Here is a 22,649-nt window from a genome sequence, read left to right as displayed (position 1 = left end):
GCCTTTGTGAGCTTCCTCAGCTACAGAAAGGACTGCCAAATACGTGACACAGGGAGAACAATTCTCAGAATATAGTGAAATTGAAGCCTAAGATACAGAGTAGCTAGAGGCTAGGGGCAGTTGTCCTCTTTGGAAATAGCCATACCCTAAATTTCTAATTAATTTCTTATTCTCTTGCCTATGGACTGACATTATTGCTAAGCCATTCATAATTTTGTTCCACCATTAAAATGTAAAAGGCTGTATGTATAACATTGGCTTTATTTCAATGCTGATTTTATAAATTGTAAGCCTGCCAGTTTTACTTTAACGTTGATTTTTTTTTAAGTATTTTGTTTATTGCATACTGGAAAAATGTATGAGTTGAATGTAGCATCATTACATAATAGTAGTACAGTTTTATTAGATGAAAACCATTACCTATTGTGTATACTGCATGTTGGATAGTAGATCAAATAGCTTTCAAGGATGAAAAAATAAATAAATTCTGAAAAAATTACCCAGATTATTTGAATTATTCTAAAATTCATGTCTTTTGTTCATTTACAAGGTAAAAAACTAAGAGCATTCCCAGGAAGTTTACTGAGTTGCTAAAATTAGAAAGATAAATACTAGGTCTTCCTCCTAAGAGATCTTTGTCAATATTATATAGCACTACACTCAAGTAATGAGGTCCTGATCTGAATTGTATTCTACCAAAGTAATTTTTATTTCAATCTCAAGTTATAGTTGCACGTATTTTCCACATATATTATTTTAGCCCTTACAAGAGCCCTGAAAGGTAAAATATTATCCCTAATTAGTTAATTTCTTTACTCTTTGAGCATATATTGGGCACATATTTTGGGTGAGTTACAGTTCTAGAACGAAATCACAATTCTAGTATGTAAGTCTTCAAATCCTTGGTGGTGGTAGACTCACCAATACCTTGATTGGTGATAAAATGAAGGAAGAGAGCTCTGCGTGACAACAGGGACTGGTGGAGACTAGGGCACCAGACATATATGTTCTGTATATGGACAGCTGATGCGTGGCTCTAGCCCACGTTACTTTGATGTGGGACTCATGGTTGCCAGAGTTTCTAATTTTTCAAGAAAACTCTTTATTTTTAATATTGAAAACTTACCTTAAAAAATGAAGTGCTGCAGTGGCTGAAGAAAACAATGCCCACTGGTCATATGAAACATAAGCGCTACAAAGAGGGAGAAGTAATCAGATAATAATGCCATGAGATGGAGGTAATTCCGAGGTGCTAGGGGAACACAAAGGAGAGGTGTCCATGATAGATTTAGGGATACCCCAGAACATTGACAGTCAGTAGGGGGCCGGCATGTGTAGGGAGACGCCAAGGCAAGAGGGAGGGCGCATTGAGGGAGTTGCCGGTTGCAATCGCCTGGGTGGTTTGGGATCTGGACCTGCTCCCCCTAGCGGCGGGCCTGCAAATTGCTTCCTCTTTGCCTGCTGACACACCAGCCCAGGTTTTCATGGTTCGGACAAACAAGTGAAAGAGGTGTGTGTGCACTTCAGCACCTGTTGGTTTTATGCCCTTTAGAGGATGGAAAATTAACACACATCCCTATTAATTACCATTCATTCAAATGATCAGGCTGAGCAGCTTGGTTTGATAAAAAGCCCCTGTCTGTGCCGCTGTACAGAATGTTTTGCCAGCTCCTATGGCTCCTGTCTCTGTTTTGTGCCTGGTTCTCCCAGTACTGCCACCCTGCTCACTATTGCTGAAGAGCAGATAGTGAGACAGAAATTCCAAACTCCTAGAACACAGTAAACCAGGATCATTACTCTTACCCTTATTACTCAGCTAGGGGCATTTCCTGCGTATGTTTTACAAAAGTGTTGGCTAGGTTGTTTGTAGATGTTATCTAGTCTGGATATTTTGGCAACCTATGAAAATTCCAGTGGACTCACCACATAATCTCAGTAATTTGTATATCTTTTCTTAGATAAGCCGTCCCCAAATAAATAGAACACCAAAGGGCTAGATAGAAAAATGTATTTCTTTTCTACCCTGAACGCCCAGAAGTTAAAAGCAATTTCAGTAAATACCATTCCCTGGCCTAATTTTTATTTTAAATATTATTACTAAAGTTCTTGTTATTTCATTAAATTTTCCTTCTTTTCATGAATGCCAAGGCATTTCATAAGGTGCTTCTTTTTATTCCAGGAAATTCACAGTCACACTTACCACACCCCACCAGCTAAATTGTTTATTTCTAAATACTGCCTGGCCAAGCTATATTAGAAGGAGATCTCACCACCCCTGCTAAACTGTAAAGCTCCTTGAAGAGCAACTTTGTAGGGTTTCGCCCCAACTTGACCACCTCCTTTCAGGTGCCTAGTAACTGTTTAATCAAAACATGTTGAAAAAATAGATAAATCATTAAATGTATTATATTGTTACATAGTTTTGTTTCTTTTGTCAATGTAGGCCAACTGTGCCAAATGCAAAGGGTCACTGGGTGCTGCGGTGTAGCTTGGCACAACCCTAAGTCAACCTGGCAGAATGGCTGGGAGCCGTGTTTTGGAGTCACCAGGCATGAATTTGACTTAGTTTCCAACATCTCTCTTAAATGTGTCCTTTGACCCTCAGTTGTCTCTCAACGTTGTGTAGAGCTTAATATCTTCTTCAGGGCTGGTAATAAGGGGAAAAAAGGTATACTCATTATAAAGCCTTTACACAGCCCTTGACAGTATAAATTCTTAGTTCAAGCTTTGACTCTATCCTAGTCTTTGAATACTTTTTGCTGGCCAGTAGGTCTAGAAGCTGCTTGACTGTGACCATCGAATTATGTCTCATATTTGTCTTTCAGATCACAGTCTTCAAGGACTGTTTACATACATTGGATCATTTGATTTTCGGTAACATTAACAAGAGCAGGCATTGCTAACGCTTAGATAGCACTCATTATGTGCCAAAAACAGTTTGCATCAATTAATTTACCTCTATATCTATAAAACACATGTATTCCTCACAGCAGTCTCAGGAGGTGGGTATTACAATTATGCCAAATTTAGACTTAAAGAAACAGACTCAGTTAAGTACCTTGTCCAAGTTCACATGCCAGTAAAGTGGTGTTTTCAGTAACAATCACGACAACAACATCCACCACCATAAATTAGCCTTGAGCTTGGGCCAGGCACTGGCTAAACATTTTTTGTGCGTTATCTCATTTAATCCTCACAATACCCCTGTGAGATAGGTTCTGTTTTTCCCTGTCAATGTGTAGTCTCCGAGTGACATTGCCAAGAAATCGGACTGCAAGCCCAGGTGTTCTCGTTGCCATTTTCCCTGGACAGTTCACGATAGAAGGCAGGCTCTTTTTTACCCAGATTGGGCTTACATGCTGAAAACTTTTCAAACCTGGACTCTAGATCAGCCCAACTGCTATCAGGACCATCTACCCAGTCTCAATTATTTCCCAGCCTCTTGGTTGCAAAATGCCAGGCTCAAAATTTCAGTGGCACATTTCCATCTTCAGCCCCAAATGTGAGAAATCTTCTGTAAATAACTACATGCATTTTTTTACCATGACTTAGGATGTTTAAAAATATATCCCTGTATCATTTATTCCTGTCTCCTAGCCTGAGGCACTTAGTGCTTTGAAGATATTAATAAGATATGTCTGAAATAGAATGTTTATTCTGTCTACCACAGAATTCAGTCAGTTATGTGCAACCAAATTTCAACTTGTTTTCCTCAATATATTCTTCATTGGTTTATGCTTCTTCATTCATTAATTCAGCAAACATTCATTGATCACCTTTATGTGCCAGGCACTATGCTAGACACTGGGAATACACAGAGCAATAGGGGTGGTCTCTATTTTAAAGATGGAGACAATGTGTTGAGTAAAACTGATACACAAATAAGCATAACTTACAATATGACAGATACTGTACATGGACTGTACAGTAGAAAGGGCTGCAGGGCCGCAGGGAGCAAGTCTCTTCACTGTGCTTGGTTGTGGACAGCACATCTGCAGGGTGATGGTTGAGCTGGTTCTTGGAGGGGTTCTGGAGGAGAAAGGCCCTCCAGACCAACATTACAGGCTGTGCAAGAGGTCAAGATCACAGGTGCTCAGGAGACACGTGTGTTGGGATGGCCAAGCTGGATGGCCAGCAAAGGCAGTGAGCAGTGATGCAACTGGTGGGCCAGTGAGCTTATAGAAGGCATAGGTGGCCAGCTAAGGAGTCTAGAAGATAATTGACAGGAACAAACCCATTCAAACGATTCAATTTAGCGTGTGTGTTGGGAGAATACACAACTCAGGACATATGTTACAGATCCATTACTTTGTTTCTACCTTGTCCTCTAAAAAGTCTGTGATGCAAAAACCATAATACTTGATTTAATTTTCTCCTTTTTTTAGTAGGGTTTCCATCTTTCTTGAATTACATCACCTCTTTTAAATTGGAAACTTTTCAAAGAGAAGGACCTTGTAATTTACCTTTTGGCGCAAGAACATTATACATATTTTTTTCATTATTAATGAAACATTCATGTTATAAGGAACTTTTAGGAAAAAGGGGGGGAATTCACCCAGGATGCCCCAGTGTGAACCTCACCATTGCTAATATTTTGGCATACTTATTTCGGTACATAAAACAGGTATATCTTCTGATGTCAAAACCATATTGCCATGACTTCTAACTTGGTGTGCCTGTCAGTGATGGCTTTTATAAGAAGATAACTACAATATTTGTCCACCTTCCAAAGTAATTAGTACAGTGTCCCAGGAGAATATTCTGTCCAAACTAGTCACCTGATTCTTGTATGCTCTGACTCTCTCTCTTTTTTCCCCATGTTTTGTGTAAATGCTTTGGTGTTTATACCTTCTATTTCATATTGGTTTAGTCCGTATCAATTTTATGTTTTTATTTTTAAAACTTAGCACATTTTAAAAAAATGTAGGACTATATTGAGAAGAAGATAACCAGAAGCATACCTTTCAGGAAATGTGATTTTACCTTCTGACCCAGTCTTGTGTCTGCACAAGCCGTAGGCCACATAGTTGGGTAATTGCTGGGAGATTTTGAGATAATGCAAGGGGAAGAAAAAAGCTATGATCAAGAAGCTGGAAAACAAAATTCATCAAAATGGGTCATTCATTCAACAAACATAAAAATGACTTTTTCATTGCCCTGATAGTTGGACCTGCTCAGGTGGCTGGAATAACCATCTGGGTCGTGCATCTCCAGCCTGCGTTCAAGGGTCACCCCTGGCTGGCTGCTTGGCCAGGGGTGGAGACAGTAGCCTGCCCAGCCCGGCTGCCTTTGTTGTTATTGCTGCTGTTTTTCCTGAGCTCTTTGGCCCACAGTTCTGGCTCTCAGCTCTGGTTTCTGAGTAGTCAGATTATCTGCTCTGGGTCTTTGTTAGTTTTGGAAGATTCAGCTTGAAAGGGGAACTGAACCCTTGTTTTGTTCTGTGATAGATGGAGCCACCAAATGAGACTTCACTTCTTTTTTTTTTTAAAATAAATCTCTTCCCTTGACATTGTGTGGATCTGTGGGGCAAAAACCCAACCATATAATATAGATCATTTGTGGTGAAGATAAAGAAGTTTGGTGTATCTGTTATTGAAATGTTAGGTTAGTGCCTCCAATTTCCTCACTGATAGATTGTTTTTAGATGTTTTTAAATAAATGCTTATTTTTCTCCTGGTAGATCACAAGTTCCAGATGTTAGCTGTGTCTGCTTCTTATGGAGCTCAGGTTCCAGGATCTAAGCATACTGAGCAAATTGTTTGCAGGGTATGTGACACAGGGACACAGGAACCAACACACCTGGGTTTCATCTAGTTCTGCCTCCCACTAGCAATATGACCTTGGTCAAGTGACTCAGCCCTCTCTGAGCCTCAGTTTCCCCATCTCTGAAGTGGGGATAATGATAGTATCTACCTTCTAGAGTGTGGAGATTAAATTAGTTGAAATGGTGAAAATAGTACCTGGTTCCTGTTTAGCACGTGTTAATTGTTATTTTATCACTACTGTTATCTTCTTGGCACTGACTAAACCCATATACATAGAAGGCTTATATAGTCACTGTTTGAATGTAATTCTCTACTGTGTGGAGTAGATTGGACAGAGACTTGGGCAGAAAATAAAGGCATGTGCAAATAGCCTGGGATTTCAGAGCCAGTAGGAGTTTTGCACATAATGTATAAGGAGATAGAACTTCAATTCTCATAACCTAAATTGTTAAAGAGTTACATATTATCTGCCTACTGCATCTTGAAAAAAGGTGATTTCATTTAAAATGTAAATATTACCTAATGTATGTAGTGAATGATAAATACTAGAGATAATACAGAGAATAGTCACCCATGTTATTCATGTTACCTGTATCTTCTTATCTTTTAGACCTCTTGAACAACAAATACACTCAATAAGAGCGATGGCTTTAAAAGTGCTACTAGAACAAGAGAAAGCATTTTTCACCATTGTAGTTTTACTGGCCTCTTTGGTAAGTAAACTCTTTATTTTCTTGAGAATGTGGTGAAAGAATTCATATATGTAGTACCAAAATCATTTTCTATTTCTAATCCCATATTTTAAAAATTTCTCTCTAGTTGCATTTTATCAGTGTTGCATAATTAATAAGCATAGATTTCTGCTGAGTCTTGAAGTTTGTAACAATTGTTGAAAGTAAAGTTTAGATGAGGTCATAAAATCAGTGTTACTCATAGCCCACAACAATGATGCTACCTTGGGTTCATAGGTGTATGTCTCTCACAACACATCCCAGACCCTAACAAGACCATAGATTCTAATTTGGAGCCCATGACTTACATGGTTTGTGTAGAACTGAGAATCAATCTTTTAAAGAGCTGCTCTTCTTATGTAGTTATTTATATCCTTGTTGGTTCCAAAACCATTAAACACAGATGGAGAATTTTAGTGTTTGAAAGCTTGACACAAAAGATCTATGAAATAGTACATCCCCTGATTTAGAAAAGAGAGCAGATTTACTTAATCTGGAGATATAATCATAATCTACAAATATAGAAGGAGTTATTTACACTGAAGACAATACCTCAAGTCTTCATGGAAGCCAAGGCAAGAAAAATGGTATCACACTGGAGTCTGAGATTCAGGTGGATGTAAGGAAAACTTCTCTTCTGCTGGGTTGTTAAGCTTTGGAATAAATGGTCTGGAAGGGAGGTAGTGGAATTTTTTTTCTCAAAACGATTAGTCTCTTCATGGCAGACAGGAATCTCCTACCTCTCTTAACACCGAACCTTTAAGAGGGAAATTCAGAGAGAAGGAAAGAGATCAATAGACTTTTAGCCCCAAATTATTTTCCATTCATAAACCCCACTTTGAATTCTTCCTCCTGCCTGCTCTAGAGGTTCAAGCTTTGATTTTATTTAAGGAGGTTGGCGGATATCATTACATGTACTCCTGCTTCAAGATGGAGGTAGTTTGTACTGAATAATTGCTCACCATCAAAACCAGTTTCCTGTGCACCTCTGTGTGATCGCATTACCCATACAGTCTCTGTTCCCCCAGCGCTTCTTAAAGTTTCATTTAGGAAAACAAAATTATAGTCAGGAATGTTAAAGGCATTCCTGCTTAGGATGAGTGGTCGGCCAGAATGTTGTCACCAAGCTGAGATCTGTTAATGCCAAAATTTTTTATGAAATGCCATCTGTTAAGAAGTAGATAAACACTTTTGGAGGATGATAGTAAAATAAGAAGACAAAAGGCTACATTTCAGAAAGTGATCTGCAACCTTTGTTTTTGCTAAAGCAGATAATCCTTCCATTTAAATCCAAATGCTGTGAACCAAAATATATTGTTAGGTCCCATTTAAATGACCAAATGGTGATCAGTAAGAATGTTCAGATCATATTTACGCAGCATTTTGACTTTGAATAGTCCAAAGAATTTGGCCACTATTGTCATCTTCATCATCCTCAGGAATTTCACAGCCTCATGACTGTCAGACGGTATGTTTTGATAGGCAGTTCCTAAGTAAATGCACAACTGAACAAGGTTGAACCTTCACATCAGAACTGGGTGGCAGATATGCCTAAGGGATGATAGCAGAGTTCTTTTTTTTTTTTGAACACAGGAAGTTTAATACAAAGAGTTGTAAACTACAAGGGGAGGTTGGAATAAAGAGTAATTGGCCTGTGAGAAATACAGAGAACTCTAGAGAATACAGGATTACAGCTACCATCCCAAGGCTGAGCTGGAGAACCCAAGGGGGGGCTCCCCAGGACCGAGCTTCTGACACTGTTGGAGAGGGTGTAGTCACGGCTCACTGGATGGCAGAGAGGCTACTGTGGTGCCACTCTAGCAGCACTTGCTGGAAATACGACCTCAGAAACTTGCCAGAAATCTGCTCTGTAGAGTGCTGGAGAAAACTTTATGAAGAGGTATCTCTTCAGTGCAGCGTTGCCCAAAAGGTGTGCCGGGGGAAGCTGCTGACCATCTGTCATCGCAGGTGCCCGGAGCTGAGGGAGGAGCTGTACGGACAGGCCCCAGGCCTGCGAGAGCGCCTCCCATGCTGCTGCAGGTGATGCTGGACAAACCGCCCGCGTTACAAAGGCCGGGAGAGCCCGTGAGCAGCAAGAGCCAGATGCTGGCAAAGAGTTCTGTGCTCAGGGAGCCAGGCACTGGAGAGGCTGGATCAGGAGCCTGCCTACAGAGCATGATGGAGCCAGGAAGGAAAACCCCTTACTCTACAATGTCTCTTCAGTGCCCTTTCCTGCCAAGGCATAACAGCCTCTCTGCTGAGAGAGGAAAACTATTCAAAGGGCCCAGACCCCGTTTCACGGAATGAGTAAAAAGTGAATTTGGAACTGGGAAGTAATAAATCAACAATCATCATTACCAAGTATGCTTACGCCACCCCATAAGAGGATTATAAATACATGTACTTTGTCACATAGACTCGAGAACTCCCCTAAAGGCAAAGTTATTTTCCCCAGCCACTGCCGACTTGGCCGTGTGACTTGCTTAGGCCAGTAGTGTTTGAGGGGAAGTGATAGAGCACCTGCTCAGGTGGAAGTTTTAGTGTGACATGGCCTCTTGCTTTTCTGCCCTCTGCCATTAAGAAAGCAAGTCCCGGAGTGGGGCTTCTCCTTCATCTGGGTCCCAGAATGAGGTGCAGAGCTGAGTGGAGACACAGCCAACCTGTAACTGGATAGCAGAGTTCTTGTAGCTATACTAATATATTCCATTTGTTTATCTAATCCATTATACTTGAATACGTTTATATTTCTTGAAGATCAAAAAATACAGTTTCTGAAATCAGAATGTTTCAAGACTGCAAAAGGACTGAGGTCTCTATATGACTATTCATTAGTACATCCCCTGACTTAGCAAAGAGAGCAGTTCCTCAGTCATTTCCTACATTGGGTACTCAGAAAAGTATCAGGAAGATGGCGATGAGTTCTAAGAAAAAGGGAGACCTCTTTCAGAGACTACAGAGAAGAACCAGGCTCATTGATTTATTTCTCCCACTGGCTTATTCATAAAGTAGGTTTTCTTCCTAAAGTGAAAATGAAATTGTCTAACTAATATTGATGATACCATTTCTTTCTTGCAAAAAAAATGTAATTCATTTCAGATAACATTTTGTGAAACATTTTCCTCAGGCATGTAAAGTGATGTGTGAAACAGGAGACTGCAGACAGCAAGAATTCCAGGATAGATCTGGAAACTGCGTTCTCTGCAAGCAGTGTGGGCCAGGCATGGAGTTGTCCAAGGTAGATACTGGATACATGGTAAAACTGTAGATCTGTGTTTTTTAAATACAGTCTTTTTACCTAAATTCTGTTAGTTAATGACTAATGAGGATTTGGACACCATGCCAGAATTCTTGGTTCCTTATGTTACATTAGCCAAATATGATACAATTCCCTTTTCAATACTTTTGATTCCATGTGTCTTACTGAGATGAAAGAAATAAGTTCGAATAACCAGAATTCAGTAAATGTCATCGTGTTACATAATTAAATGTTTATCGTATTTCACTGAGAGAATAGGATTTTTAAGGTTTATTTGCATTAATTTAAAAGAATCAATATTCTACTGAAGATTTAAAAATAAAGCAGTGATAAGAGAAAATAGAAATGGCACCATTTAGTGGGTGTTCTTTTTCTTAAGATGAAGGTCACCTTCGCTCCTCAGTAAGTAGAGCCAACACCACCTCCAGTGGCTGTGCTCCAAGGTCACAGTTCTTCTGCAAGCCTGGGTTTGGACATCCCTTTGGCAGCACAAGTGTTATTTTTTCTCTCCCTGTGTTGGGGTATGTTACCCCCAGGAGCATTTTAAATATATTCATTTTAGCCAGTTTGTCAAGAAACAGTGTGTTCCAGCAGGGCATATTTCAGAGTCTTGGATGTTCTTGGGGCCTTTGTTTTTTGTGAGCATGTTCAGAGTTATATACATCCATTTGCTTTATTTTCTGACCTTTCGAAGATGTTACTTGCAGATAATTGATAGGCCATTTTGTTCTAAAGAAAGCATCAAAGTCTTCCTGTTAGAAAAGGAACAAAAGAGTTTTCTTTTTTAAAGTGACTTTTAAAAGAGAAGTCCTTTCCCCTACAGACTGCCCTTATTTAAAGTTGAGTCTTGTCATTCATAGATTTTTGATCTATGATCTACAAACAGCAGGAAACAAAGAATTATGCATTCCCCACCTAATTCCTGGCGAATGGCCTCTCTGTGGCTGTTGTGGGCCACTCAATACGTGGTGGCTTTCAGTATCAGGGCTTTACATTTGGATGGAAACTGGCTGACCTTCCAACTCCACTTGATGTTTAGTTAACTGTAGCTTCTCAACTGATACTTTGCAGTCCCCTTTATTGTGTTAATATGCATTTTCAGACATAACTTTTATTCTGTTGGGTGTAAAAAGATTCTTTACACAGACTGTCTTTACAGTAACCTAGGATCATTGAACAAAACCGTTAAAAATGTGGCAGTGCTCAAAAGGAAAAAAGATGATGATATTTCTACCCCCTAAAAGTTCTTCTTTTCCCAAATCTCTGTGAAAATCTGACTGAAGCTTAACACTTCTGAGATGAATAAATCTTTTCTAAGAGACTGCTCCTGAACTTTGATCCTTTCAATTTAGAGACTATTAAGTAATTTCTGGAGACTCAGACCAGAAAGGAAGGTCTTATCAGCTCTCTATTTTTTTATTTAGTATTTTTACCTAATACTTTTTCATTTAAAAAATGTACTTTTAGGGGGAGACTTGGTGAAGGGGGGAGCCTAGTAAACATAATGTTCTTCATGTAATTTTAGATTAATGATAACAAAATAAAAATAAAAAAAATAAAAAATGCAAACGTGGCATTATAGCTTAAAAAATGGACTTTTAAAAGTCTAACCTTTTTATTTAAGACATAGGATGAATGTCCTATCACTTCTAATATTTTTTATTTGAAAAAATCCATTTTCTGAGATTATCTGATAATAATTTCTGTATTTCGTAATTTCCCCTGGATATACAGAAGAAATATTTTTCTCTAGGTAGTAATTTTCTCTAAGTATTGAAATAGCCATCCAGCCCCTGTGACGCTGGAAGCATCCAAAGGAAAGCCATCTGAATAACTCAGCCTTTATGTGCTTATTTTATATTAGTATTTCCATTTCAATATTTATTATCATTTCCTTCATTAAAAAAAAAGAAAAAAGGACCAGGATAAACTGAGTGAGAAAGAATAAAAGTAAAGGTAATGATCACTTTACTTAAAAGTAAAGGTCACTGAAAAATCAGGCTAAGACACTCAGGTACATGACTGTTACGGATGTATATGCGGGTTCCTGGGGCCCAGAGGTGACTACCTTGAGGGCAGGCATTTGGCTTTTATGCCCACTTAGCAGCTCACAGACACAGTATATTTTGTTTCAAAAACGATAGACAGGACAGTCAGCTGTAGATAGTTTTGGGGGAAAAAAAAGGGACACTTAAATCTGAACTATGAAAGTTATTTTGAATTGAAAAATGGATTTGTATGTGTGTGTATTATAAATAACATATTTTGCCAAGTTTTTTTTATCATGGTTTTAGCTCTTAGTAAATAAAATTAGCAACTGAGCTCAAAGATGCAAAACATAAGAGAGGCAAAGGAGTCAAACACACCAAAGGTGTGAAAGGATATTTCTATTTCCCAGTTCATTAATCAAGGCAAAAGCTTGAGTTTTATATGAGCAACTACTTTGGGGCTAGAAATTTCTAAACTGTCCAACTCATGAATTTGTGTTCTAGAAAGTTTCTTCTTTCTAGGGTGTTTTTATTAAATCTTTATTAATAACATATATCTTTCAGAGGAAATAAAAGTAAGTTCTGAGTGTAAAACCAGATAGATAAATTAACAAATATAGTCAGCTGGTTAATTATGACTTCCAAGCCTTACAAATCGAGGGAAAATATATTTTGACTAAGACTAAGCTTTTTTAAAAAAATTATCAGACATTTATAAATAATCGAATTGCTTTTTATTTGGAATACTAAATCTATAGCTTAGAGGAGGGATAGCTGTTAATTTGTAATGAAATGTCTGAGTCTGAGAACCTTTATCTTTTTAACTGAGGCTTATAATTTTGGTTACCTGTGGTGGTTGAAATTTTGAAAGCACAATAAACAAAATATTTTAAAATTAGTTGTAAAAACATGGAAAAGCTGAATCAAATTATTGATATCCACAACTAAAGTTTTCTTCATATTAAAGGGGGAAAAAGTGCATTTTCACCAGACTTAAGAGATTACAAATAACCTTTATTCTAACGTTATTATTTGTTTTTCTATACTAAAGATACCTTAAAACTTCTGTCCCTGTCCATTTTCTAATATCGTGTGTCTTGTGACTCTAGGTCATAAGGTTCTTTGAATTACAAACATGTATCTATGTCTTAAAACAAGAGCTTAGAAATGCTTTGGGGTAAGCAGGTATTGTTGAAATTTCCATCTGTGGTTTTATTACTCCTAATTATTACTTTCTTTGGAAGGCACTCAATTCTGTTTTTTCTCAAAGTGTCTGGGCTTACTTTCCCTTGTTAGGTCTCTACCATTTACAATACATAGCTGGGCTTGATGGAAGCTGCCAGAATACCATTCCTGGAGGCAGTGTGCACTTTGACACACTGTAGTGTGTGGTCAGTGGTTCCCCTGACCTCTTTTCATTTCCTTTCAATTATTAGACAGTAAGAAGTCTGCACAGGAGCTCCAGGTTCCATGAAACCATTGTTGCTTGTTTAGATTGATGCCCTTCCCTACTCTGGCCACTTTTTAGATGATTACTTATTTTAACTTTTCACATGTTCATCTAAAGGATGTCTCTTAACAAAACAATATGGACCATCTGTCAGATAAATCTTTATTGTTATTCTGTAATATACATCATGTCACCAAAGTAGATATTAGCTAACGTTTATTATAACGAGCCAGGTTCTCTGTGATTTTCATATTAGTGATGGAATCCTTTCAACATTTGCCTTATATAGGGAATTAATTAGTCCTGTTTCATACATGGGGAGACTGAGGCATGGAGAGGGTTAGTTGATCAGTCTGGTGTCACTGTTAGTAAGCGACAGTGCTGGGAGAAGGGGGGGTCATGATCTGTCCCTCATTCTGACAGCACACTAGCTCAGGCTGTCCAGTAGAACGTTCTGCTATGGGGGCTTGGTCTGTCCCTGTGCCGTCCAACGTAGGAGTTCTAACCACTGTCGGGACTGGACACTTGAAGTGTGGCTAGTGTCGGTGAAGAACTGGATTTTTAATTTTGTTTCATTTTAGTTAATCAAGTTCTGCTACATGAAGTTTCGGCTACTGTATTAGACAATGCAGTTCTAGAATAATGAACTTTCCTCCAGAAAATCTGGCCGAGGACCAGCCTCTAAAACAAGAAAATATCCGAAGCCCATAGATCTGCCGCATCCCGTCCAGCCTTCTTCCTCGCCCACCCCTCCGGGCAGCCCTCATGCTGGCCGCCGGTTCCCAGACGCCCCCTGCCCTCCTACCCCGGTCTGTCTGGGCTCCCCAAGCATGGCTGCTGCGGGGGCCTCAGGCGCGTGGGGCCCCCGTGCTCCCTCCCGGGCCCAGAGCTGTCCCCTCTCCCTGGCTTCCTGTTCCCTCCCTGGAGGCCCCCAGCGTCATCTCTTCTCATCTGGTTCTTTGTAGTCATTCAGCTGCATAGGCAGTTCTCCTGCGTCTCAGGGAAAAAATTTAGGACTGGTCACTGAGCCATTTGGGGTCTGTCTTGAGGTGTATTTACTCTTTCTCCCACTATAGGGTTTAGTTTTTGAAATTTTGTCAGGAAGACCATTGATAGTGTCTCTTTCCTATATCTGAGTTAAAAAAATATATATTGCATGTTGCATAAGTAGTACATGCCAGGCCTTTGGAGCTGTGAATGTATGTCGGGGTGCTGCACAGCCATCTTTTTGGCTCAGGAAACTAAATAGCATTGCAATGTATGCATGAGGATGATTTTTATTGTCCTGAAGTGACCACATTAGAGTCTTAATTCTTATGCCTAGCACTTACCCAGCCACAGCCCCTCCCCCTTACCAAGTATTAATGCCAACAATGTGCTTTCAACATGATCACTTTCCCTCAGTAAACCAGGAAACTGGTTTTTGCATGAACCACTTGACACAGCCTTCAAGTTTCTGGCACAGTTTTCAAAGTAGGCTTTTCTAACCCAATTATTGGGATGACTTTAGTTAATGTGAAAAAATTAATTCTTGTAAGCAACAACATACTTTCCTCCATAGAAGTGCGTGTCTGGCTTCATATTTTTAAAGACATCTAGTTTTTGGAAAACTGTTTTCATTCATATGAAGAAAGACACACACACACACACACACACACACACAATCAATGTAACTTGCAAGCTCAAAAAAGATTCATTTCATTTCTGCCATTTAATCACAGTGTTGCTCACTTTATTTATATTTAATTATACTGAAACAAGCCTGGTGATGTTTGGCATATATTAACAAGCTCTAGCTTGTAATTTTTCTTGAAAAACTCAACTCGAGATTTTCATAAACCAGAAGGTAGGGGGACATGTCTTTGGGGTTGTTTTATTAGAGGAAATTAAAAAACCGATTTCTAAACACCAGCCACATAAATCTAATTTGTCATTTCCATTTGCGTGCCCTAGACTTTCTCCACTTCTTCCCTGTCCAAATTTGAGCTTTTAAGTTCAAAGAACCAAAGTTAATAACTTATTGGCTGTACAAATAAATAGTGCTTTAGACCTAAGGCCCCCCAGACAATTGCTGGTCTGTGAGGGCCTCCCTTGTGGTCTGGGGCATCGTTCCTCCCCATGTAGGTGCGATCCTCTTGTGTTTTTGTTAAGTGCAGAGGGAGAAAAAGAGAGGAGGGGATTTGAGGACTGTTTATTTTGAGTCATTTTGCTATTGGAAAGCCACCAAATGTGGCTTCAAAGTATTGGGCAGGATGACAGCTTGTGCCGCCATCTGGGGGGAAGCAGCCTCACGGGATCCCGCCTTTCTTGCCTCCGAAGGAAGGCCGCCACCTTCGGCACCCCAGCCCCCGCTCCCACCTCCCTCCCCACTGCATCTCCCCCGCCCAGGGGCATCGCCGGCCTTACCAAGTAGGAGACTGCTGTGGCTTTTGCTCCCTGGAATAAAATAGTAATAATAAAACAGCAGCAGAACAACTTCAGGAAATACTGCCTTAAACAGTACTTGTTCTTCCATTTGTTTACTCAGCAGCTGTTACATGCTGTTAAGGAGAAACAGTGGCACTTGTTACAGATGGCAGGGCAGGCTCTGCTGAGAACCTTCCCTGTAAGTACAGGGACCGCTGCAGTGGGAATTTACTCAGTTCCAAATACAGCCTGGACAAGTAGGAATTTATAGCCAGGAGCAAGGCAGGGGGGAAGCAGGTGGAGAATTACTAAGAGGAAACATCAGGGCTAAGGGGGGTTGTGGAGAGGCCAACATAACAGAATCCTTTGCTGAAGACAAGCCAGATAGTTAGACTTCAGATGTCCGCAGGACTTCCGGGGAGGATGAACCCAACCAGATGTTGGGGGTTGTGGGGGGGAGTTCTTGTTGAACCAACTTCACGGGGGGTGTACAGATGGACCTAGGAAGGTTAAAGAGCCTAACTAGAGTAGGTCAAGCAAAGAATCTTCATAAGGACCAGGTACTAGATGGGCTTTTGGGAAAGAGTGGTGGGGAGACGTCAGGCACCAATTTTCCTTACTGTATGATGTGCAGAAGTAGCTAGCAACCCCATACCAATGCTTTTTAAAAAAATTGCATCATTATTTTATCCACGGGTGTATATTCCCACCTCAGAGTTTATTAAAATAAAGAGGTCTTCTCAGGGATTCAAGAAAGTTGTAGGTATTTCCTTGAAGCTCTTAAGATACCAGGTCATAAATTCAAAAATAAAGACTAGGATTATTTTAAACCCCAAATGCCTTTCTACCATTGGCATTAATGGCAGACTGTGCTCCACAACAATAAAACATGTCTGTCTACTTTTGCAGCCTAGGCCGATGACTGACTTACTCTTCCCCTCCCACCGTCCTCCCTCAGCAAAGACACACACACACAGCCCTCCTGGTGATATGGTGAGGGGGGGAGACCTCCAGCGCAACCTGGAAAGTATCAGAGAAAAGCAGAGCAAGACAGAGTTAGAGCAGGAAAACCAGATTGTGTTCAGGAACCATGACAGTGAGGGGAAGGGGACCTCAGCACAGAACTAGGCTCAGTTCCAAATGCAACATGGGCCCGTGGGGATTTACAGCAAGGAGCAGGGTGGGGGTGCAGTGGGCAGAAGGTTATTAAGAGAAAACATCAGAGGTGGGGGGATTCTGGCTAAAGCTGCCCTAACGGGTCCTGCAGCAAGTCCTGCAGCGGAATGAAGAAATCTGATCAGATCTCACGGATAAGCAGACAGTGAGAGTGGTGATTCTGGCTAAACCTACTTGACAGGTTCATTGACAACCGGGCTCTTGAGGTCAAGGCCCAAGGATGGGGTTTAATTGAAAAAGTGGCTCAGAGGAGCCTGTCTAGAGTTGGGTCCAGGAGAGTCTGTCAGAAGGCTAGCCCTAACCACAGCCAGCACGGCCGGCTTACTCTCTCCTTGAAAGACTCCTGTTTGTTCTCACCAAAAATCCATTCACATAATTGCGCCTATTCCCAAATGTAGTCTGCTAGCCTACCACGAAAAACAGTATGCCTGGGGAAATTGTCCCCTTTCTATCCAAAAGTCCTGGGGGGAAAAAACCAAAAGATTGCATGCTGTTTCCATCAGATGCACAAGCGGGCCGTGCAATCCAGGCCAGTATAGCTCAGCAGACAGACACGGCCGCCCTCTGTCCCAGCACGTGGGATGCGGTGATGAGGATGCGTAGCTGCGGCAGAGTGACGGGCTGCATCTGTGCAAGGGAGCACTCTCGCACGCCCACGTGGAGCCCTCTCCCAGGTGCTCTGAGCGGGGAGAGCTGCGGAACAGTGTGTTCACACATGCACACATAGGAGGAGGAGGAGATCTCGGGGAGACCCCCAGACCTGGTAACGGTGTCTGCCTGTGTGATGGGGGTAGGCAGACACCAGGGATGGGAAGGGAGGCATGCTGTTTGATTTTTTTTTTTTAATCTTGTGTAGTGGTTTTCAACATAAAAAGTAAAAAAACAGAAAGAGAAAGAACTGGTCTGCAGCAGGGTGGTGGTGGGACGAGATGCCCTGGGAGAGGCTGCCCTGCCCTGGGAGAGGCTGTGCCGCTTCTCTCTCTCTCATCTTCGGTATTTATTGAACTTCATGGGGAAGATTTCAAGGCATTTTAACCACTTAGTTTTACTGAATGAAATAAAAACATCAAAGTTGACATTTATATTGGGGGTCATTTAGTATTTATATACTGTTTACTTTATAGCCTGGATTCCAAATAATTGCAGCGTCACTGTGTTTATGATGCTTTAGAAATGTGACTGTCTGTGCTCTGAAAGTGGCTGCAGCCATGGACGTTATCCTGTGGTTTAATTCCTCGGAAATAACTTCTCTGAATTTTCTAGTTACCTCAAGGTGTCTAGTTAATTTAACATACAGGAAGGTCACTTCGTAAATTGCTTAAACTATCATGAACTGCAAGCTTTCGTTAGAAGTTTGAAAGTAATATAGTGCTGGTTTTCTAATAGTACCTTTTTAAGAATGGCAAATATATTAAAGAAAATACATTTTAAAGTTTATAGAGATTAAAAAATCAATCTCGATAAAGGTTCCCAGGAGACTCTATGGTTCCCAGCACATGCTCAGTGCATTTCTGGTATTGTTTTTTGATAGTAATAGATACAAAAGCCTTATCTCAACCCCTCACCTAAATGTACTCCAAAGAAAATGACTATTGTTGGTACCAAAACATAGAAACCCTAAGCAGAAACAGTAAGTTAATGTTCAGATAATGAAGGCAAAAAACAGAACATTTGGAGCTTATTTTCTATGCATGGTTTTGGTCCAGTGTAGAACGGACCAAAAAAGGGGTTTTATGAATCCTCATTCTACAAAATACAATGGCGTAAATGACACATGGAGACATACAGCAAAAACACGTTGGTCAAAATGGTCCTCATAGGTACAGGGTAAGCTCTAAAGTTTAGCCAGGAATCAAAACAGAAGAACAGAGATCTCCCCCTACACCAAAGTGTGCGCTCTTTTTCAAGAGAAGAGTCAGAACACCTATACCTATTTCTTCCCAATTCACTGCAGTTGGCTCCTTCATCTAGTTTCTCAGGAACAGAAAGAGCGAGTAGCTGGAGGCAGTGACCCTCGGCAGGAGCCAGGATCGGAAGTTGCCTGCCGGGCATGGGGTTAAAGCCGCACTCTGTGTTTTTTTTGTAGTAAAGCACAAGGCAGTGGTTGATTCAACCAGATAAGGTTAAATGACATTTCATTTACTGGTTTTTAAAAGACAGATAATTGCAGTTCATTTTAGAGAGATTTTTTATTCAATGTACATATTTTGGATAGAAAGTGATGTTTCGAGTAACCTAGGAAAAACTGAGGTCTGAAGATCCCTTGTTTTCCCATGAGACTTTATTATACTTGATCAAGAAATAGCCAAGGTGTCATTTATTTGATGAATGCCCACTCTGTGCTTGGTTTATAGTGTAGAGGCTTTGTATGTTCTCCTGTTTACTACTCAAGACAACCCTATCGGGCAGGTGGTACTGTCCATTGCACAGACGAAGAGACTGAGGGTCAGGGAGCTCCCAGAATAACTTAGCTGACACATGACAGAGCTGGTGTTCAGACTCGTGTGTCTTTGGCTCCAGCAGAGGAAAATACAAACTTGTTCTACCATATCAACCTAGCTCGAAAAACAAAATTCAGACATTTGCTCCCAGTGAACACACGTTTTTCTCTTTTCCTTTGTTTTCTCTTCTACTCTTCCTTTTTCCTTTTCTTCTTTGTTGTGTTTTAACTTGTATATGAGACCCTTACAGTCTAAGCTGCCTGGATCAAAGCATGATTTTGAAGCTTTGCTTTTGTGTGACCTTTGGATGTAGAGGTGCCTATGAACAGCGAGGTCCCCACCCCACAAATGTCCTGTGCACCAGGTGTCCATCCTGGGAGGTAGTGAGGGGCAGCTCCCTTCGACCCTTAAAGAAATCCTCTGGATTCTCTGCAATCTCAGCGACTAAAGTACTCAGCAAAAGTGCGCCTCTGTCCCAGCACAGAATCACATTGCCCGTTTAGTACAGAGCTCTGAAAACTTCCCTGTCAAGACCTAGGACATGTCCCAAGAAATTTTTTTTGAATATGTATCTTTGCTGTTTTCCTGATTACTAGAATAATAGGTGCTTTCTGCAAAAAAAAAAAAAAAATTAAATTGTTACAGAATCATAAAAATTGAAAACATCTCATAATTCCACTACCAACCCCCCCAAAGGTAATCCCTGTTAACAGTTTTAAAGAAATTGTAATTTGTGAATTAGTTCTTCACATCAAATGTTTTCCTTCCTCTTTCTGTGCCTTTGGTTTAGAACATTGTCTAGCTGGGTTTGGGGATAAGAAAATTGTTGACCTGCGCTTTTTTCCCCTCCCTCCTCCTTGCTGTGCACGTTCAAGATACACATTTGAAAGACAGGCAGAGAAATGGAAAGATGGAAGGAAGGGACACCCTGCCCCCAATGTGAACAAGTTAATTAGTAAAAAATCTAGATTGAAACGTATTACTAGTATATTTTATTGAATTGTGTTTTTGAGTACAACGAATAGTGTCCCTTGTGTTTGTTTTGATTTTATTTTTGGCCAACAAGTACTGCTCAGTTGACTATGTATGGGTAGATGAAGAAATTTAAATATATACATTGTATAGACTAATGGGAATTTCAGACCAGCTAGGATGTACATTCTGGCATCCCCAGTTTACAGGTGAGGGAACTGAGGCCCTAAGAGAGTTAGTGGGGACCTCATCCCTCTGCTGTATCAACCCTGTGTGTGGCTTGCCCAGTACATTCTATACAGATGCTCTCCTTGCAGCTCTTGAGCTGCTATTTACTTTTTTCTTGATGTTCTGTGGGAACCACGACCAAGGACCGAAGACCAGTGTTAACATTTGATATATTCTTTCAGACATCTCCCTATGTGTACGTCAGATAAAGTACCTGACAGTCCCTGCAGTGTAGCCATAGGAAGTCGGACTCTGGAGTTAAACTGTGTACATTCAAATCGAGGTTCTCACCTTAGCTGTATCACCTTGGTTAAGGCACATCCCTTCTGGGAGCTCCATGCTCCCATCCATGACATGGGAATAATAATGGTGCTCCCCTCCCCAGGAAGAAGTATGAATTAATGAGGTACTGTGTGTAAAGTTCCTGGCATAGAGTAAGCACCCAGTAAAGGTTGGTGCTAATTATTAATGTCTTTGTAAGAAATGGAGTCGTACTTCTAATTCTGTGCTAAAACTTTTTTAAACTTACCACAAACGCACATCTACATAATTCTTACAGTTGTGATATAATTCCATTATGTGATATGCTATGATTTGTTTAGCTCAGGAGCTTGTGGGAATGATCATACGTGAGTCAAAGAGCCCTCTGTCTTAGAAAGCAGTACTGTGCTCTGATGTCCACATCTAGAGAAGCTTGAGACCTTTAATGTCACACAGTTTAATCCAAATAAGTCTTTAGTGTACTTTTAAGAAATATCTGAGACTCTTCCTGCTGTTAGACAATAATAAGCAGCTAAACATTTCAAGATGCTCTGTGCTAGATGGATTTCTAGGCTAGTTAGCTTATGAAACTTCTTATGCAACTGTCCCCATTTTCTAAAATATCACAGATGATATCAAAGTACTTGTTGTCTGCCTTGATAAGTGAGTAAGTGTCTGAATATTTCCCTGACTTTAGTTTCAGAACATTCACATGACTGGCTTAATGAGAAAAGATGAAAGTGCCATAATTCTGCCATAAGCTAGCAATAATGTAGCAGTGGGGGTCCTGGAGAACCTTTATTATTCAAATGCTCGTAGCTTCTTGAATAAAGTGGATGACTAAGTATACTTATCATAGTAAGAGAGATTATTAGCAGCGGGAGACACATTTGAACTTGCTGAAAGAGCTGCCTTTGTATCTAGGAAGGCTGGCGCTGGGTAATTACTAGACCAGGTCTTCGTTTTATCCCAGCAGTCTTTCCTTTTCACGCTTGCAAGGTCTGAATAGCTTTCTATTGCCTGTTAATCCCTGCAGGAATGTGGCTTTGGCTATGGCGAGGATGCCCAGTGCGTGACGTGCCGGCCGCACAGGTTCAAGGAGGACTGGGGCTTTCAGAAATGCAAGCCCTGCCTGGACTGTGCAGTGGTGAACCGCTTCCAGAAGGCGAACTGCTCTGTCACCAGCGATGCCGTCTGTGGGGACTGCTTGCCAGGGTACGTTTGGACTGTTTCTTTCCCTTGTAATTATTTAATTGTTTTTCAGCAGGCATGTCTCTTGCTCCCTTCCAAACGTGAACACACACTGATACTAACCTGAACACATCTGTTGAGTGTTGGTGACTTTTCATCTCAGTGGTCCCTACTAGATTCTCTGTGTCTTCAGTGTGTCACCATGACAGGTGCTAGTTTTTGCAACCTCAAGCACTGTGAAAAAATTAATATCAACATTATACACAACAAATTATAGTTTAAAAACTGAAACAAAGGGGGAAATGCAGCAGCTAAGAAACTAAATAATAGGGAGAGGGAAGATAAAGGAAAGCTCTCTCAAGTTCAAATGCTAATAAAAGGAATAAGCATACTAACAAAGGATTAGTGTGACAAAAATGTCAAGAGTCCCTATAAGTCAATAAAAAAGAGAAAACACAGGCCAACAGACAAAAGAATGAACAGGCAATTCACAAGTGAGGAAACACGACGTATGGACTGCAATCACAGGAAGATGTTTATCCTTATTAGCGATCAAAAAATGCAGATCACGGCTGCTCCATCATTGCCACAGATAATTGTCGAGCAGCTTTGAGGCCCTGCTTAGGGGAGCAGGCAAAGGATGCAACCCATGCGGAGCTTATAGCCTAAAAAGGTTTTGAAAAATATCTTAACAGTAAATAATAAGTAAATTATGCAGAAAGGCAGAAGAAAATGGTTGCTATGGAAAAAAGAAAACCCAGAGCAGGTAAGGGGGATAGGTGTG

At 40.5% G+C, this 22,649-nt stretch overlaps 1 protein-coding gene across 6 annotated transcripts in view; it reads left to right on the top strand.

Annotated features, from left to right (window-relative positions):
- Positions 1-22,649, top strand: part of TNFRSF19 (TNF receptor superfamily member 19) — an 84,690-nt gene that overhangs the window by 11,458 nt on the left and 50,583 nt on the right. For all 6 annotated transcript variants that reach the window (XM_036917416.2, XM_036917419.2, XM_036917414.2 and 3 more), the window contains exons 2-4: positions 6,376-6,478; positions 9,621-9,731; positions 21,711-21,889. In XM_036917416.2, coding sequence (XP_036773311.2) covers positions 6,410-6,478; positions 9,621-9,731; positions 21,711-21,889 — 359 coding nt within the window. In that variant the 5' untranslated portion in view covers positions 6,376-6,409. The remainder of the gene's footprint in view (positions 1-6,375; positions 6,479-9,620; positions 9,732-21,710; positions 21,890-22,649) is intronic.

The sequence above is a fragment of the Manis pentadactyla genome, chromosome 2, assembly GCF_030020395.1.
Source record: "Manis pentadactyla isolate mManPen7 chromosome 2, mManPen7.hap1, whole genome shotgun sequence".
NCBI lineage: Eukaryota > Metazoa > Chordata > Mammalia > Pholidota > Manidae > Manis > Manis pentadactyla.
This window is presented reverse-complemented; position numbering and strand designations above follow the sequence as displayed.